Source organism: Centropristis striata, chromosome 15 (genome assembly GCF_030273125.1).
Source record: "Centropristis striata isolate RG_2023a ecotype Rhode Island chromosome 15, C.striata_1.0, whole genome shotgun sequence".
Lineage (NCBI taxonomy): Eukaryota > Metazoa > Chordata > Actinopteri > Perciformes > Serranidae > Centropristis > Centropristis striata.
The window spans coordinates 27,158,421-27,178,686 of NC_081531.1; the positions used below are offsets into that span (position 1 = coordinate 27,158,421).

The 20,266-nt window shown below is 37.8% G+C and overlaps 2 protein-coding genes across 3 annotated transcripts; one reads left to right on the plus strand and one right to left on the minus strand.

Annotated features, from left to right (window-relative positions):
* Nucleotides 1-3,227: 3,227 nt before the first annotated feature.
* On the plus strand, nucleotides 3,228-11,133 carry slc25a1a (solute carrier family 25 member 1a). The gene is made up of 9 exons (XM_059351831.1): nucleotides 3,228-3,537; nucleotides 4,433-4,540; nucleotides 4,638-4,737; nucleotides 5,343-5,481; nucleotides 5,566-5,650; nucleotides 5,764-5,868; nucleotides 6,918-7,033; nucleotides 7,108-7,181; nucleotides 7,776-11,133. Exons 1-9 carry the CDS (start codon nucleotides 3,303-3,305, stop codon nucleotides 7,888-7,890), a joined length of 1,077 nt encoding a protein of 358 aa, XP_059207814.1. The 5' UTR covers nucleotides 3,228-3,302; the 3' UTR covers nucleotides 7,891-11,133.
* A 31-nt stretch (nucleotides 11,134-11,164) lies between these two features.
* On the minus strand, nucleotides 11,165-20,080 carry nle1 (notchless homolog 1 (Drosophila)). 2 transcript variants are annotated; one of them, XM_059351829.1, is made up of 13 exons: nucleotides 19,975-20,080; nucleotides 19,115-19,290; nucleotides 18,182-18,402; nucleotides 17,925-18,004; nucleotides 17,738-17,814; nucleotides 17,549-17,646; nucleotides 16,570-16,762; nucleotides 15,110-15,245; nucleotides 14,961-15,007; nucleotides 13,748-13,950; nucleotides 13,473-13,632; nucleotides 13,024-13,094; nucleotides 11,165-12,932 (listed from the first exon to the last, which is right to left on the minus strand). In XM_059351829.1, exons 2-13 carry the CDS (start codon nucleotides 19,250-19,252, stop codon nucleotides 12,920-12,922), a joined length of 1,437 nt encoding a protein of 478 aa, XP_059207812.1. In that variant the 5' UTR covers nucleotides 19,253-19,290; nucleotides 19,975-20,080; the 3' UTR covers nucleotides 11,165-12,919. The 2 variants fall into 2 exon arrangements, with proteins under 2 accessions (XP_059207812.1, XP_059207813.1); XM_059351830.1 differs by having other exon boundaries at nucleotides 19,115-19,272; nucleotides 19,975-20,040.
* Between the last annotated feature and the right edge of the window lie 186 nt (nucleotides 20,081-20,266).

Genomic DNA, 20,266 nt, shown 5'->3' on the forward strand with positions numbered 1-20,266 from the left:
GTTGTCAGCAAAAAAATAAAACAAATGAAGCATTAAATTCAACTGTGTTTTTTTAATCAATTGACAAAATTAACAACAATTGGTCTGTGTAGTTTAGAGTTCGGACACTGGCTGGCTCTGTGTGCGTGTGTATTCTATATTTTCTCAGGGGGGTGGGGGTTGTGGGTGGAAACACTGACCTAGTTTCATTGTGAAGGGTAATCGGGGGAGGCAGTGTGTGTATGTGTGTGTGTGTGTGTGTGTGTGTGTGTGTGCACGTGCGCTCTGGCATGGCGAGAGCACTATTTAAGGACACATGGATTAAGAAGCAGCGGCAATATACCAAACTATTAAATTGCATGGGTCATGACACACTGTAGTATTGTGTAGTTTTAATCATATTAATTTCATTCCAACTAATCATTATATTATTAAAATACTGCTATGGCTCCAAGAGTATTAGTGTATATCTTTGTTATGATCCCTGAATATATTTCTATTATTATATACCTACTTAGATACTTTCAATACCACATGTTTAAAACGATACGATCTCCATAATCGACAGTGTTGAAAATAATAAAGCTATTTAAAAAACAGATATACAGTCAGATTTTCAAGATAATCAGATAATCAGATAATCAATTTTTCTGTACCAGCACCGAGTGCAGTTTGAGGGAAAAAAACAAAGAAAAAGCTTTTGTGCGTGCCTATGATTTCTTTTACTTTTGGAAATTGTATCAAAAGCTGTATCGGGTAGTTATTTTAATTCTGGTATTACAATCTATTACACACTCAATTGATACATACCTCTGCATACATATATTATATTATTGTTAATGTGTCCTGTTAATATTGGTGTCTACTGAGGCTTTGGCACAATTGCTGCCAATAAAGCCAGTTGTATGTACAGTACTTAACAAATTTCTTAGAACACCTGTCATAAAAACGAGGAAACATAAAAATTATAGAAATCTTTCAAAAGCTTGTTTAAAATTAAAATGTTATTGTTGTTTACCCGGCAAATAACAAACTGAATTCACCTTTTTATCGTCAGATGTGAGCCGGCTCACTGGGTTTCTCTGAGAAGTCAAATGAATCAAGCAGAACATTCAACCACTAAAACTATTTTTTCTGTTCAGTAAGGCAAGTAAATAACTATAATTTAACATCTTAATCAAGAAATAATAAAGTGCTTTACTGTTTTTACAGATTTTTGTAAAAAAGTTAATTTGAAAATTCATGGATAACAAAAATAATTATATTTTAGCATTAAATATGTAATTTGGGTTAAAGAGATTCTACATACTGGTGTATTAACCATTACAGAAACATACAAAATGTTTTTGATAATTACTAATGCTGTAAATTTAGGACAGCTGTGGCACAAAGCAGTAGTCTAATACATTTCTTAAGCACTGTAAATATTTAACATTACATATATCTTTTTGATATTAACTACAAATGTGCAGTGTATCATTTGGTATTTTCAGTGTAAACTGTATATATATTAAGCATACATTTGCCATATATGCCGTGAGTTTTAGTTCAGTCTCTTTACTTCATTTTTGTTATTTTATTATTATTATAAATTATTTGTGTTTTAGTCTGTGAATCATCAATCAAATCAATCAAAAAATCATGAGGATTTATTTGACCTTTGACCCCAAATATGTAGTTTCTGCACTCTGGTTTTGCTGTAAAAGATTCTAATAGTAATGCTAAAACAGAGTGCAGTAACTATAATGTTGTTGTCTTCTTTCAGCTTTTATATTTTTTTTCAGTGAATAAACATTTTCAAATTGATTTTGTTATACATTTATTTAAAAGTGTTCAACAATTTTTTTTAAAGATTTGTGTGTTTTAGACTTAATATTATAAAGTAATGTTATATTTTAGTCTTGATATAATTTTATCGCACTTTTTTACCTAATCACTATGTAGATAATAATGTCCCTATTAAATAAACTTATAATTTCTATTATTCTTATCTTCACTATTCAACACAATGAAGATATACAAGGCTACATTGTATCACAGTCAGAGCAGACCGTGGTAAGTGAAGTAACTGTGGTCTGCTTTGGTTGTGAGTTGGATTTTGTAGTTACTGCAATTTTTATATCATTATTTATTCTGAAATAAAGCAACATTGAAATCAAAAACTTTGTCTCAAGATAAAACAGACATCAACTAGTTCATTTTTGGTTATAACTCAATTTCAACCAAAAATGTAGTTACTGCAGTTAAGCCTAACTGCAGTAACTACACAAAGAGTTAAACTGAGAAAAAAAGTTTTTTTTTTTCAACATTTTTAACCTGGCCAGCCAAATGGGTTATAGGTAGGTAAGTAAACATGATGATAATGATGATGTAATTTTTATGCTCAAAAATCATGAAGATTAGTAATGCATAAACAGAGTGCAGTAATTATAATGTTGTTGTCTTGTTCTGGCTTTTATATTTTGTTTTCAGTGAATAAACATTTTCAAATTGATTTTGTTATCAGTGTATATAAAAGTGTTTAACAACTAGATTCAAAGATTTGTGTATTTTAGACTTAATATTGTAAAGTAATGCTATATTTTAGTCTTAGTCTAGATAATCATTTCCCTATCAAATTCGGAGTTGGATTTTGTAGTTACTGCAATTTTTATATCATTATTTCTCTGAATTAAAGCAAAATTGAAATCTAATACTTTGTCACAAGATAAAAAAAGACATCAATGAGTTCATTCTTAGTTATAACTCAATTTCGACCAAAAATGTAGTTACTACACAAAGAGTTAAAGTGAGAAAAAATATTTTTTTCAACATTTTTAAACTGGCCAGCCAAATGGGTTATAGGTAGGTAAGTAAACATGATGATGTAATTTTTATGCTAAAAAATCATGAAGATTAAAAATGTAGTTACTGCAGTTCGACTTTGTAGGGCAGAATAGATAGTACACATCATATAAATAATTATCTGATGACAAAAGCTATAATGTAAAACATCTTGAAGTGAAATTATATAATACTGGGTGTTAACTGTCTTAGACAATCAAACAATTTGACAGGCTATAGAAACTGGGCTCGACCCATCAACAAACAGCATCCTCCACGTCATTGGTCGCTAAAAGTCATGCCTGATCACGTGACGGAGTAATGACATTAGGCAGCATGGAGAGCCAATGGCCTGCTCCATCACCTGACCGCTATTTGAATATTGATGCTCCCTCAGCAGCCTCATTGGTGAGCCTCCCAGTGTTGTTGTTGTCTGACATTGTCCTAGTGGGAAGCGTCGCCTCGGTGGGAAATTATTCTAAGCAGTCCTGAAGAGCGACATGTCCTCCCTACTGAAGCCGTTCTCGGTGTGTGAGGGGCCGTGTGAGAGCCGCGGTGTGAGGAGAGGATGCCCGGCCTCAGCTCCACATCACCAGCCTCCATCGCAGCGTCTGGCCGCCGCGGGGCTGGCCTCTCTGCCGGCCCAGCAGCGCTCCTACTCGGCGAGGAGAAACCTGGCGGCTGCTGCAGTCGGAGGAAGGAAAATCACGCATCCCGGAAAGGCCATCCTTGCAGGTTGATTTTTGCAACGCATTTATTGATTCAGCCCCGCAAATTCCCCCATCGTAGTTTGCTTTCTGCACAGCACAGTGTAATCTCAATCTGCCGCCCATTAAGGCTATCCATGCAGAACTGGGTCACTGAGGCAGCAGGGATGCTACAGCTGTAGCATGTGGATTTACTGTATTTATTTATAACTGCTCTCACGTTTCATATATTTAAATTGATCTAAAACATATATATATAAAGATGCTAAATTGTTATGCTGGCTATTGATTAAAAGCAGTTATACTGTAGCCTATATTCCCCTCAGACATGGAAGAGATTGATCCAGCATCAGCACCACTGTACAATAAATCCGTCTCATGCACTGCAAAAAAGGTGCGTCTAAAAACACTAAATCTGCAGGAAATGATCTTGCTGCATGGACAGATAATTTGACTTGACAAGATTTCTTAAATTAAGATTGTTAAATCTAGAAATAAGCATGTTGAATACTGAAAATAAGAAATTAACTCTCAAAACAAGATCAATTATCTAACACTTCTAAATCTAAAGTTTTTTTTTTATCTTGGTAAGAAACAAATAATTTGCAGTGCACTCTGCTCGGGCCAGTTCATCTCTGCTTGTAGCTTTAATTTATCTTGTCTTAAGAGTTAATTTCTTATTTTAAGCGTACAACATGCTCATTTCTAGATTTAATTATCTTAATTTAAGAAATCTTGTCAAGTGAAATTATCTGTCCATGCAGCGAGACAATTTCCCTCAGATTTAGTGTTTTTATCTGGTTTTTAGACAACCCTTTTTTGCAGTGTGCTTTTAAATATACTGTTGTAGACAAAGCTCCCAGAACGTTCCAGAACAATTTTGCACAATTCCTCTAAGCAGTTTACCTCGTTTCCTCACTCAGGTGGCATTGCAGGAGGAATAGAGATCCTAATCACCTTCCCAACAGAGTATGTCAAGACCCAGCTGCAGCTAGACGAGAGAGCCAACCCGCCACGATACAGAGGGATTGGTAGGTCACTGGGACATGTATGAGTGCTTCCTGACTGCAGGTTTGTGTGCTAGTCTCCTGCCTGATTACTCACTCCTGGATGCTTCTGTGTGTGCAGGCGACTGTGTGAAGTTGACAGTGCAAGATCACGGGCTCAGAGGGTTATACCGAGGTCTCAGCTCCCTGCTCTATGGATCCATACCCAAGTCTGCAGTCAGGTGAAAATGCACACATGATTTATAGTTTTTACTTCACAGATTTTATGTTCTTTAGATAAATAAACCAAAAAGAGCTGCAGTTTCCCCTCTTGCATCCTTTTGGTGTACAATTGAAATTTAACACTTGACTGATTGTCAAAACAGTGACTCAGCATTTCTTGGTACAATGTTGAATGCTGACACATTTCTAGGGCTGCAATTTAAGGTTATTTTCATTATCGATTAATCTGCAGATTATTTTCTGGCCTCAAGGTGATCTCATCAAACCTACAACCCAAATATTGTTTAATTCACTATAATATTGGGACAAAAAAACAGCTTATTCTCACATCTGAGAACACGGAATCACCAAATGTTTGTCATGCTTGCTTAAAATTCAGTCTGAAATCAGTTAACTAACCTATTAATAAACTTTACGACTGCTACTTACAAATTTACTGGACTTGCTTTACTGATACTACCACTGAATCAGTTGTTCGGAGCCAGAAAATTCAAATTTGGTCAATGAAATGAAGAAACTTCTGATTACAGTGGAATACATTACACAAATGTTCCTATGTTGTTGTTTTTTTCTCACCCTTGTTATTCGTAATTATCTTTTACAGGTTTGGCACGTTTGATATGCTCAGCAGCCCAATGCGAGACGCCACAGGCCGACTAGACAACACGCGGAGCCTCTTGTGTGGTTTAGGAGCCGGTATAGCAGAGGCCATAGTGGTTGTTTGCCCCATGGAGACGCTCAAGGTTACACACTTCTTTGATTCTAGGAAGCTTTTTATCAGCAATAATCTGAATGACTGATGGTGTTTTTCCCCCCTCGTCCTCCAGGTGAAGATGATTCATGACCAGTGTTCCCTTAGACCTCGCTACAGAGGCTTCTTTCACGGAGTCAGTGAGATTATCAGGGAACAGGGTGAGAGAGCAGGGGGGCTCTACATGGCACAGGCTGCCCAAACACGTGTTACATCTTTTGTCGTGCTGTGTGCTACCATCCATGAAAAAATATAATCTCTTTGACTCATTTAGGTGTGAGGGGGACGTATCAAGGACTGACAGCGACAGTGCTGAAACAAGGAACCAATCAGGCCATCCGATTCTATGTGATGAACGCGCTACGCAATTGGTACAAAGGTGAGGAAGTCTACTGACTAGAAAACAAATTCTGATGTCCCTGATTTTGACCAGTCTTAAGGAGGGTTTTCACTAGATCCGCTGACGGAGGGTATCTCAATGCTTTCTATTAATTGCCTGTGGAAGCAGATGCATTGTGGGAGTGTTGTGGCGAGTTTGGGAGAGGGATGCTGTGCTTTCGTTGGTCTCTATCTGGATAAAGTAGACTGGAGTTGAATGTTGTTTCCCGTTTGGAAACGGGGAGCAGAGAACCACCAGGGACCACCCAACATTTATCCAATCAGATGCATTCCACGTTTGGGTCAAAATTATTATAGTTAACGAAAACGAAAACTAGGACTGAAAAAACATTTTTGTTAACTGAATTAAAAATAAAAAAATGAGTTTTAAAAAAACGATAGCTAACTGAAACTGTATTTTGTGGTTACAAAACTAAAACTAAAATTATAGTGAAAATGTCCTTCGTTTTCGTCTTTGTCAACTTTTTTCAATTCAATTCAACTTTATTTATAGAGCTCATTTCATGCACAAGGCAGACTCAATGTGCTTCACAATAAACATACATAAACCTTTTTGGTTGATATGAAATCTATTTCATCTATCTGGTTTTATGACAAACTTATTGGGGCTGAGATGGATAATAAAAGGAAACAAAGGCAACATTTATTATGACTTTTTAAAATCTGGCACCCAACAAATGCCCCATTACAAAAAAACCCTAAAACTAACACTAAAACTAAGCATTTTCCAAAAAATAAAAACTAATGAAAACTAGCAAACTCACTCTTAAAATTCATAAAACTAACTGAATTTGAAAGCAAAAAATCACAATGAAATTAAAACTAAAACTAATGAAAAATCTAAAACTATTATAACCTTGGTTTGGGTACATCGGCTACTTTATTCACACACATCAGGCACCAGTTGAGTCCTTGGTGGATCTTGTTGAAGTCCGCCATTTGTCATTTTTTCCCGTTCAATGGTTGACTCATTCTCCTTCTGTTTCCTTCAATCCTCCATGAATCAAACAATTGGATTTGGCCTCTAAGGTGATGACCCCAGGAAAGACATGCACCCAATTGTCACAGCCATGTTTGGAGCAACGGCGGGAGCGGCAAGTGTTTTCGGAAATACACCTTTGGATGTGGTGAAGACCAGGATGCAGGTAGAAACCAGGAAATGTGGTGATTTTATAACTATCATAGGGATTCCCATTTTCAACACCCTTTTCTCCTGTAGGGATTGGAGGCTCACCGCTACAAAAACACAGTGGACTGCGCCTTCCAGATTTTAAAGCACGAAGGACCACAGGCGTAAGTAACCCTGTTCCTGCTGCAAGGTTATTATAGTTAACGAAAACTAGAATTGAAAAAAGCATTTCTTAACTGAAATAAAAATAAAAATGAGTTTTTAAAAAAACAATAACTAACTGAAACTGTATTGTGTGGTTACAAAACTAAAATTATAGTGAAAATGTCCATAGTTTTCATCTTTGTCAACTTTTTTCATATGTAAACCTTTTTGGTTGATATGAAATCTATTTCATCTATCTGGTTTTATGACTTAATAAACTTATTGGGGCTGAGATGGATCAGACAAAGGAAATAAAGGCAACATTTATTGTGACTTTTTTAAATCTCACACCCAACAAATACCCCATTACAACAAAACTAAAACTAATAAAAACTAAACTAAAACTAAGCATTTTCAAAATAATAAAAACTAATTTAAACTAGCACACACTCTAAAATTACGAATTAAACTAACTGAATTTGAAAGCAAAAAATCACAACGAAATTAAAACTAAAACTAATGAAAAATCCAAAACTATCATAACCTTGTCCTGCTGCATCCTGTTTAGTTTTCCTGTAGAGAAACAGTGTAACCCCGTCTCACCTTGTCCTCAGGTTCTACAAAGGAACAGTCCCCAGGCTCGGCCGCGTGTGTTTGGACGTGGCCATAGTCTTTGTAATCTATGAGGAGGTGGTCAAACTACTCAACAACGTGTGGAAGACCCAGTAGATCGGTCAGATGGCGACAGAAGTCCAAGGAAAGCACAGACCAGTGCCTCATGCTACGCACAACTGAACACCTCTATACTAGTTCGTACTAGCTGTTTGCATTGCATCATGACCAGTTTCCACTGTTGCGTTAAAATAAATGCAGGACGTGTCCTAAAAACCATAGAAGAAAGAGAGAAAGAGCGGCTGGTTGCACAAACCTGCTGGGTTTGGCATTTCTCTGCTTTCTCTCTCATGGTCAGAGTTGGAAATCAAGATAGGTCATTTCATTTTAAAGAACAGGAAAAGGTCATGTCAAATTAAGAAATTATCTAACAGGTAGACTCTGTTTCTTGAGTCTCATCAACAGAAACATCAGTGTACGTAGAGAAGAAGCACACATATTAACCAAAGGTTCGCATTAGAGGGGGGAGGAGAAAAAATAACTTGAGTAGGTTAAAAAGGGATCTCATGTTTTAGCTTTCTATGACTGTTGTTATGGTACATGTTGTAGAGTGAAGACTTTGTACTGAAACCATAAATGTGTCTTTTGATTCACTGAGTACTTACTATACTGAGCGAAAAACAGAGATGCTACTGGAAACAAACAAGCTTGCTGCAGTACTTTAAAACATCTGTGCAGATCTTCAGCACGTCTGTGTTGCGATTGCTTACCTGACCTGTGCTTGTGGTGTCATCACACTCAAACATCTGCAGTATTTCCTCGCTGTGTCTTGATGAACTTTATATACAGTTCATTGTACATTGTTCATGGCCCGCTGCTGACAACTGCTGGGTATGGCTGAATGAATGTTGATGTGGCATCTGTCTGTTACATGCCTACAGTGGCTTGCAGGCTTGTCGAGGCTACACAAACTGGTCTGGTGTCGCTCTTGCAGATTGTTTCAGAGTGCTACAACTAGGGCTGGGACTCGATTAAAAAAATTAATCTAATTAATTAGAGGCTTTGTAATTAATTAATCAAAATTAATCGCATTTTAATCGCATATAAATATTTGACGTGAGAACAGTGAGAAGTAATTTTTTTCACATGGATTTTTAGTATACCATTGAATAATGACTGAATACATAAGCTTAAGCAACAAAAATATTGTTTATTTTTGTTCAAGTCCAAAAGACCAGTGCAATTTCTGCCATTAAGTGTAGCAATAGCATATTTAGAAATATAGTACATTTCACAAATTCAGGTAGCCTATAGGTAGGTAGACCTTATAGCTAGCTGCTATAGGTTTTGCATTGAGGTGATACTTGAGGCTCACAACCATGCTCTTATCGACGCTTCCATCCGCTGGTTTTTTGTAACAAAATGTCCCATCATCCTTGGGGCCAACCAAAGCGTCTCATCAGCTTCTTCCTTCATGTTCACTTTGGTTTGTTGTTGTCTGAACTCATGAACGCTAGTTGGTGCTCCAGTATAATCGGTCCGCCTGAAACTCATCCAGTGAGAAACGTTCCGCGGTGCAAAAATTAGTGCGATTAAAATGAGTCAATTTTTTAACGCGTTAATTTTTGTGTAATTAATTAATCTAAACATGTTAAAGTCCCGGCCCTAGTTACAAACTGACACAGGTAGGGACACACTGTAGGAAACAAACCCATATGTAGCACACTCTTTACATGCAGTTTTAAAAACGGGATAGGAGCCATTAAATGGGTAGTTTGGTTGTTTAAAGGTGGAGCTGTATGAAGTAGAAGGTGTCATCCTGCCCCTGTTTGGAGAAGTAGTGTTGACACGGAAGCTTAGCAATGTGTTGCTGTAGATGGCTGCAACAGCAAAATGTAATTTAGCCACACAAAACAGGCCTGGCCAAAACAATATCAGTTCATGTGTACGCTACATTTAGAATATTTCACTGCTTTATCTTGCAGTCAGACATCCCTGTTTAAGTTTTAATGGCAGAACTGAAGCCGTGATCTATGCTCTCTTTAAAGCCACCAAACTACTTTGACAAAAATGTTAATTTTACCATGTAGAATAATGGAATTTTGCCTCATGATGGCCTTGATTCATTAAATTTTCCCTTATTGTGTGACTTTGGTGTTTTAAAAAGGGATAGTTTTGTTTAGTAAGTCACAAAAAACAAGCTAAACAACTGACCGAGGCAGTGATAGACCAACAGCCCCTGCGTTCTGTAAGGTAAAATTACTGTGTTTGTCAAAGGAGTCTGGTGGCTTTGAAGAGAGCAAAGAAAACTTCTTCAAATCCTCCTACGCAGACTAATTCAGGGCAGTCTGACGGCGAGGTAACGCAGTGAAAATATTGTTAATATAAACGTGCACTTAAACATTTTACTTGAACAAGGGGAGACTTTTCTCACATTTTATTTCTGCCCGCGCCCTCCTGCTTTTCCAAACTTGGGTAGTGCAGTTACTCATACAAGCCCACTTGCTCAAACTATCCCTTGAATGGAGGTTAGAGAGGTCATTGTTGCAAGTGAGGAAAAATCATATTTTCAACATCAGACAGATTACTGAGGTGTTCAGTAGGGGTTGATATCTCTACAGCTGCATGTGAAAGCTTTATTTGGGAATATTTGACCAGTAATGCTTTGTTCAGATCTTCAGTCAAGCTTCTATTTCCAAGCAGACTGAAATAGAAAAGTGAATTCACTTCTACTCAAGATAAGAAGACAACATGTCCAACTTTGTAAGCCATATGACTTCAATGTAGTTGAGCCTTTGGTGTTTTTTTTCCTGCTTATTGATTCACTCATTCAATAGGCTGCCCTGTAGTCAGATATTATGTCACTTTAATATTCTTTGTTTACCTCAAGCTATCCTGCGTCACAAGCCTTTTGCACATCAATGATATAGTCAGTCTGCCATCTCTGAATGCACTCAGTCTTGTTTAATAGTGTTTACATATGTAGAACGTCAACAAGGGGACAGTAGACATGAGAGGCTCGATAAGATGAGTATGAAAGCAAGGCATGATTTTGATCAACCTCGTTGCACCGCACAAGCCTTGCACAGAAGCCTTTTACTCCTCTTTGCCAAACTCCTTCTGTAGAATCAATGTAATGTCCCTGATAGGAGAAAATCTTTAATACATTTTAAACCCCTCAGAATATTTAATCGTTTAATGTCGCTATTGTTTTGTTTTCATTGACTAACGTACATTTTTACTGCATAGAATCTTTGTTTACGCTTCGCTGCTTTTCATAAACAGGCCAACAGTATGCGTCAATATGCAGCATATCAGATTTGGTCAGAAGATCCTGTCAGGCAGAGTGAAGGATTGGTGTGAAATATATTGGAAAAGCATTAGTGCTGCGAGTATGTTTTACATGATTAGATGTGGAAACCTCTGAAGAAACATAACTAGACATAACATTGTTTCAATAAACTGATAAATACGATCTGTGTGGCTCTGGAAGTGTGTTAAGACAGATATATCTAATTTTAGATTCTATAGTAGGAGTTAAACGTTTACATTTTGATGAGTGAGCTCTGCTTTCAATAAGGGACAATTACTTTTTCTTATGTATTTATCTTGTCCCGCACATCGCCTGCATCACTTTATGTTGGAAAGAGATGGAGATTGAAGGGCTAAAATGAAAAACTTTTTTTTTTAAACTGTCTTCAACAATTTTAGGCAATGTAATGGGGGATAATTATGAGGTCAGAGTTGAAATGTTTTCTTATGTGCTAATAAACATTCCCCAAAGCATGCTCATTTGTTAGTTAACATCTCTTAGTGCAAGCTATATTTCAGAACATTTTTCAGAATTTATGCTTTAAAGTGTTGAGGGAAATGTCCCCAGTGTGTCCAGTGTAAATGACACCTAGATTTGCAGTAACATTGAAATTAATGCTTTTAAAATGTCAGAAAACGATTTTGTCTTTATGTATCTGTGCAGGATGCAAATAGAGATAAAACTGTTACTGTTGCATGACAAATTATCTAAAAGCCTCAATTACACAGCATATATCTGTATGGTGAGAAAAACAAAGCTAAGATTAATTTTCTTTTAGCTTTTGATTTTCAAAATAAAGAATCTGTTATAAAATGAATTGGAAGTAGACGACATGCCATACAGTCCTATAGATCCATAAAGACTCTGGTTAACATAAAATTAACATAAATCATGCTTTACTTGTTGGTTAAAACCACTGTTAAACCCCCGCCCCAAGCATATGCTTAATAATTTGCAGCGAACATTTAAATTTGAAGCTGCTTCTTTGAGGTCAAGCAGGTAAAAAAAATGCAAGTACAAATTCCTCTTGTTTTGTGTTAAAGTTATGGTGTAAATATTTATTCATATCAAATATTCACAAAGCTTGTTCAATACAGAAAATAAAACAGGCTATTCTGACTGTAATGGTGAACCTTGTTTTTCCTCAATGGGATGGAGGATCAGGGAGCTCAGAGCTGGTGACACTTGGCTTTACAGCAGCGTCAGAAAAATCAGCAGGCTGAGGCTTTGCTGACCACAGGGCAGAGGAGATTAAAGGCTGATGGTGCAGATTGAGCGTGGTCGGCATTAACATCACAGAGAAGGTATTAAAACGCTTGCACCTGTTGCCTCACTGGCCCACCTGTCACCTGCACTTCATCCTAATTTAATCCCTCTAATTTATTTAGAATATATATTCTAAATGTAAATTTAAATACATATATCTGCATATAGGTGTGGCACTATGATAAGGCTTTAAACTTAGAGGAAGTTATTTACATATCAGTGCCCCTAATGTGTACAAAACAATATGCACCTGAATGGAAACCCTTTCAATTAAGTTGCTAACACTGATGCACATTTTACAGTGTAGCTTCCACTTGCAGTAATCTTAATGGATGGAATTTCTCTTTTACATTCCCACTCTGCTAAACACCTATACGGTGTTAATGTTCCCACATGGATTTCAAACCTGGAGAGGGCATTTGGATCATGACTTGGTCAGGGCTTCTTGACACAATGCCATTGTGTCCAGACAGTGTAATGGAGCCAAATAGAGGATTAGGTACAGCCTAGCCGCCTCTGCTCCAGCTGTCGGCGTCTTGTTTGTAGAAGATGTGAGAAGACACGTGGCTATCTTCTCCATCTGAGAACAACAGAAGGCAAATGAAACATTGGTATTTAACTCTAACTAACTGAGAGAAAGATAAAGAAGGTTTCTCGGCCGCCTAACTTACATTCTGAGACATTTGTCTTTTCCACCACTGGCCACTCTTTGTCCATCTGGACTCCAGTCCACTGCATAGACCTGAAACAAAAATATAAGACTTTTAGGAATATTTTTTTTTTTTTAGCAAAATGTGACATTTTTAGAGCAGGAGACCCTGTCAAATTTAGTAATTTTGTCAAAGATGCAGATGTCTTGAGGGATTCAAATTATGAGAATATTGACTCTATGTCAGGTATATTTTAAGATAGTTGCAAAACCTAAACTTGATTTTTACAGCATTAACTTAAGGGAAATGAGTGTCATTATATGTGCCAGAGAAGTGGCTGGAATTTTCAACCCACCAACTAATTTTGGTATTCCAACTGCTCCACTTTTAGAGGAGAAAATATTAATAAAATAATAAGAAGAATGAGAACAAAAACAATAGGGTTCCAGCAGCGACTCCTAATTAATAACCTCATCAGCGTGGCCAGGCAGATCCATGTTCAGCTTCCCAGTCTTGATGTCCCAAACTTTCAGTGTGCTGTCGCTGCTGCCACTGACCAGAAGCCTGCTGTCTGCTGACCACGCCACTTGATACACAGATCCCACATGGCCGCGTAGGGACAGTAGGTACCTTTGGGAATGTGGACAAAAGGCATAATTACTCACTGACACAAATTGCTTGCCTACAGCACCATCTGCTGGACAACAGCACTAGTGCAGATGGATTAATTAAGAGATTTTCTTACTTCCCAGTGCGTCCGTCCCAGATTTTAATGGACTTGTCAAATGAGGCGGAGGCGAGGAGCCTCGTGTCTGGGGAGAAGAGCACTTCGTTGACTAGAGCGCTGTGGCCAGTCATCCTGGCCAGAGGTTTCTTTTCTTCTGCAGGGTTCCACAGAAACAAGGTGAAATCATCTGAGCCAGATACCAAGCGCTCTGGAGCTGAACCCTGCAGCATGATGACAGGAGTAAGACTACAGGTACATCTCAAAAAAGTAGAATATCATGAAAAAGTTCAATATTTTGTGTCAATCATTTCAGAAAGTGAACTCATAAATTCTAAATTCATTACGCATAGAGCAAAATATTTCAAGCCTGTTTTTCTCGTAATTTTGATGATTTTGGCTTAGAGATAATGAAAACACAAAACTCAGTGTCTAAGAAAATCATAATATTGTGAAGAAGTTCAATATTGGAGTCCACAGTCACTGGTGGTTTGGGGCCATGTCCTCTGCTGGTTTTGCTCCACTGTGTTTTCTGAAGTCCACAGTCAACAAAGCAGCCATCCAGCAGGACATTTTAGAGCTCTTCATGCTTCCACAAGCTCTTTGGAGATGCTGATTTCATTTTCCAGCAGGACTTGACACCTGCCCACACTGGCAAAGGTACCAAAAGCTGCTTCAGTGACCATGGTGTTACTGGGATGGACTGGCCAGCACACTGGGCTGACCTGAACCCCATAGGAGTCTATGGGCTGTTGTCAAGAGGAAGGTGAGAGACACCAGATGAGCTGAAGGCTGCTATAAAAGCAACATGGTGCTGCAGGCTGATCTCCTCCATGCCACAAAGTATTAATGCAGTAATTCATGCAAAAGGAACCCAACCAAGTATTGATGTATAGAAATGAACAGACTTTTCAGAAGCATGACATTTGTGTTTAAAGTGTCCTTTTTTAAAAATTGATCTTATGTAATATTCTAATTTTCTGAGACACTGAGCTTTGTGTTTTCATTATCTCTAAGCCAGAATCATCAAAATTACAAGAAAAACAGGCTTGAAATATTTCACTCTATGTGTAACGAATCTATACAATATACGACTTTCACTTTCTGATATAATTGACAAAAATATTGAACTTATTGAACCCCGATATTCTAATTTGTTTTAGATGTACCTGTACTAATACAAGGGACAACACAGACCTGAACACATCAGTAGCAGACAACAAACAGTTCTTACCCTAACTGTGTTATATCTCTGCAGAGCTTTCTCCTTCAGCTCGTCCACTGTTGAAAAGAAAAGTGCTTGTTACATGGAAACATCTCAACCAGAAAGCATCTTTTTCAAAGAGCAGCAAATAATCACACGGTTTCCTAAAAGACATTTACATGATCCACGGAGGTCCTGGGGGTTGACCGTGGCAGTTGCAGGTTCAAATGCTCCGGTGCGCAGGACGTAGTCTGTGCTGAGAGCAAGGGTGTTCACCCAGTGGGCGTGACCCTGCAGAGTCCTGCACTGGACACCCTACAGACACAAACAGAAGGGAAGACACATTAAGTCCTGCTTAATTTTTGGGGAAAAAAATCACAATATTATAATTGACTGACTGTATGTTCCTCACTGAACCATCCTGCATAGAAAAATGTGTTTGGGACCAACAGAGATCTTCTTTGGGACGTCTCCAGGATGAAATAATTTAAACTATAATTTTAAATAATAAAAACAGAGTACTGACAATAATGGAGTACTTCATCCCATGCTGTTACTATACTTATTATCACTGACAGGAGAGCTAATATTTAGCTCTTAGCCACTGGGTGGCAGCTGAGTCCACTGAGTTGTGTTTAGCTGACAGAGCTAACAGCCAATGCAGCTAAACATGCAGCAGGAACTAAAGTTTCTCTTCAGAGGAACCATTTGATATGAAACAAATGATATAGAACCAGAACATGCTGAAATCTGTGGTCATTTACTACAATGGTGGTGCATTAGGCAAAATTCTGTTTCTTTTCTTGTTAGTTTTTGGCAATGCTGGGAAATAGTCTAACAAAATAACCTAGTTCAGGGATTCTCAAATGGGGGTAAGCATAACCCTGGGGGTACGTGAAGGCACTGCAGGGGGTACGTGAGATTTTAAAATTTACATTTAAAAAGTAGCATCCATGCAAAAATCCTTTAAAAAATAATTATTTAATACATATTTTAGGAAAATATAAGTATAAGTTCATTACATTAATTGTATATTCAGTAGGCTATTCAATTTCCTGATCCTAAAAACCCAGAGTCTCCCCCATACCAGGATGGTTGGACCCAACCTGTCATATGCTCACTGTTTTTACTGCATTAGTTTGAATCACTACATTTTAGTGATGAGAAATATTTGCCATAAATTTAGTCATGGATTATTAACATTTTTTCCAAATGTTTGAATTTGGTATGTGTTTATCAGTTCAAAATTAAACTATACCTTGATTGTTTGCCTTTACTCTTCCTGTAAGTCGCTTTGGATAAAAGCGTCTGCTAAATGACTAAATGTAAATGACTAAATGTAAAAGTTTAATAAATCAGACACTGATGGCACAGCACTCTGTTTTTAAGTCTTTTTTTTCCAACCAAAAATGATTTGCCCTGGTTAGGGGGTACTTGGCTGAAAAAATATTTCACAGGGGGAACATCACTGAAAAAAGGTGGAGAACCACTGTTCTAGTTGACACATCTCTTCCATTTGTTACTGCTTTTAAAAACAACTGAAGTAAATAAATCTGTTTAAGTATGGATAGTTATATGTATGCTTTGTTTTAAATGTAGCAAATAGTCACACAGAGAGAAAAAAACAACACACACTTACATCTTTGGCTCTCCAGACTTTGACTGTTCTGTCCTGGGAGGAAGTGTAAAGAAGTCCATCTCCTCCCCACTTCACACAGGTGACTGACTGCGTGTGTCCAGTCAGGATCTTCTCACAGCGCCCCAGCACAGTGTCCCACACACGTATTGAGCCGTCCTTTGAGCTACTGGCTAAGTATCGACATTCTGGGTTACTGAAAGGAAGAGGAAGCATCGGATCAGAGAAACAGTTAATCAAAATTAAAATCAAGCATTTATATATAGGGTCCCCATGTTATGTCCTAGATTGTTACTCAATACAATCTCTCTTTGAGCATTTCTTTCATTGATTTAAAAAAATAAATATATTTATATATATATATATTCTTAAATAAATTAGCATCCACTAAAGCACTCACTATAACAAAAATGTTTGTTAATACAACTTTTTTTACCCATATTCATAACATTTACCACACTCTCTTCCTCAACAGTGTTATTTTGATAACTGTTGTAGATTTAGACTTAAGACAAAAATGAATATTACTTTTAATATTTATCGTTCAGTTTTGATCGATGGAAAAAAACATTGTAGTCCAGCTTAAGTCGACTAAATTTCCTTACAATTTAGGCAAACTGTTGTTCTCTATTTAAGGCTTTTATTTCCTTGAGTTATTGCAAATATATTATACATTAGTGTTATTATATAACATAAAAACAAAAAGGATGGATTCTTTTTATTGAAGTGTCCCAGTAAGTCATGACAGTGGGACACCGAGTCAGCATGCACTCCGTGTACAGTGTAGTTACACACCGGGGCTTTGAAACTAAAGCTGATGATTTAAAACCATTTAAGTGAAAAATGCCTATAGTTGGTGTAATTTACAGTTTCACAAGCAAACTATATCAATACAGAAGCTGCAGGTGCATGGGATTTAAAGTCAGCGGTAAAATAGGTAAAAAATTCCAGCAATAGGAAAGTGATAAATGAGTTTGCTCACAGATGGAGAGGTTCCCAGCTGAGCCAAGTGATCCACTTGCTGTGTCCCGTCAGTGTCTTCCCCATCTGTGTGCCTGTCACTGGATCCCACAGACAGATCTACAGAAACACCACCACAACACACCACCATGTTTAGGAGACCACATCTCAAAAATACAGATCAAACATACAGTGTGAGTTGGAAGTTCACCTGACTGTTCTTGCACCCTGAAGCCAGCTTCTTGCCGTCAGGTGACCAGGCGATACTCAGTACCCAATGTGTGTGTCCTTCAGGAAAGAAAAGAGTACGGCTTAATATTGTCTGAAACAAATAAAACATTTATTTGTGTTTCTTGATGCTCAGCAGATCATGCTTCCCTGAATAAATGATTTTATACCTCTGGCAGTGTGGTGGGGCGTCTCTGTTGTCAAGTCCCAAAAACGCACTGTGGTGTCACCTGAACCGCTGGCGAGATATCTGAAACAAGGTCAACTGAATTATGAGTATTTCTTAACTTACCCATGGGTGAGTCTTCAGAAAACACATATAAAGTTTCATCCCTCAAACTGTTGTCATGTCAGACTCTTACATAAAGCAGACTAGAAAAAAGCATGACAAACAGGCAGCTGTTCATTCTGCATCTGAGTTACTCACTTGCCAGTGGGGCTGAAAGCAGTTGAGATGACGGCCTCTGTGTGTCCCTGTAGCGTGCTGGTACAGCGGGACACAGCTCGAACCCTGAACACAGCCTGAGGCTGGTACACCACGGGCAGAACTTGCTCTGTCTCGATCCCAAGAGCCTGCACACACGAGCCGAGACTGGACACCACCTCAGCCTCTCCTCGCACAAAGAATGCAAGTGGCACCGGTTCCTCCTACGGAATAGAAGCACAACACAAGATACACATCAAAGGGTTTTTAGTTAGAATGTGTGGTATATTTTCTGTTACTTTTAATCATAAGTCCTCTGCTTTACTAAAAGGCCTCAGTATGACCTCCTGATCGTGTAACAGCCAGTTTAAACCAGAAATAACGTACTATAGGATCTGGGATTTGTCAGATATTAGAGGCGTATGGAAGCACAATATAAACAGTATAAGTTGTATCATTTTAAGGTTAAAAGTAGACTTAGCAGCATGTGCGTGCACGGAAAATGTGCCCCATACGGTGGAGGTGTGTGATGTTACAATTCTGGTTTACAGAATTGTTTAAAAATGCCCAGACACAAACAGAAAGGAGAGAACTCAGGGCTTTATTGACGACGGGACACCTTTTTCTCGCAGCTCAAAGTTTTCTCCCGCTGTAGACACTGTAATTTGATTTCTGATAATAAAGAAAATGAAAAGGAACATCGACGTGCTCTTTGATTCATTTTCTCACTCAAGAGAGGTAGTAATTCCACTACAAATACTTAACTTTCCACACTAATACACATAAATGCACATTGTGATTGTAAAGTGTATAATGTCCGATATGAGGATAAAGCTTAGCTAAACACATACTATTTATTTGCCTCTCTGTGCAGACATGTATAGCAAAATCACAACTTCACATCTACATCTAGGTTATATAATGACAGTAGGTTACCTTTTGCAGCAGTGCATTGCAGACCAGCTGTAGTTTGTCTTGGGTGATGTCTAAAGGCACGTCAAAAGGTGAACCCAAAACCTCCCCTGCTTCATCCTGAAACTGGATCAACAGCCGCTCCACGTCCTCACTCGCCATCCTCAGATTTGGACCTAAACCTAGAAAAAGGTTGAAGTCTATTATAGAACCACACATGTTATATTTATTTAGTACATATAGTAAATAAACAACACATACAAGCAAATGTCAGTGTTTAAGCTTCTTCTTCGATTTCTGAATTGCAGGTAACTGCTGTAAAGTCTGAACATTAGGTTTTGATATTACAGTGAAGGCGAATTGATTGCGATTTAATGTTAAATCTCACGGATGCTGCATTTAAAAAAAGCCCAAACATGACGTTGTATTTGCACCAATGTTGATTTAGCAGGATTTTACATATTTCACGTGAATACAGTTCACTGGGATGGTTTCATACATCAGTGTTGTCATGAAGGCAACAATATAGCTAGCTAAACTATCTGAGAGACTAGGTAAACTTATTAACATTAATTTAGAAAACAAAACAAGGAGCAAAACAATGTAAAGCCACGTTTTATATTATACTGTTGTTGTGAAGATTTAGACCAAACTGTACCACCTGTAATTAACTGTTTTGTGGCTCACTTTTAGCTAGCATATGTCAACCATAGTCTATGGTGTATACAAGCTAACTCAAGCTAGCCGTCTGTTAGCTAACATATTGGACACCTTATTTATTTTAGCAGCGACTGCGGGACAGTGAGATATCCGTCGTTTCTTTACACAACCTTGTCTAGTTTTATATGACACTGAAATAGCACGTAGATGCGCTAAAAGTTTACCTTTCAGAGAGCAGGCGGTGTGTTTAAAAGTCCCCACGTGTGAACCACCGGAGAGCCTCTAACAGCGGAGATACGCCGAGCAGCGGAGAGTTGTCATGTCAGTGAACGGAGCCGCGCAAAGAATTGTGGGAAAGTAATGTAGGGAAGAAGAACCGTCGTCAGTTGTTTTCATAATAATAGAATATTCTATTTCTTGTAGGGCTGGGCGATATGGACCAAAAGTCATAACCCGATATATTTAGGCCAATTGTCGATATACGATATATATACCGATATTTTTTTTTATCACAAA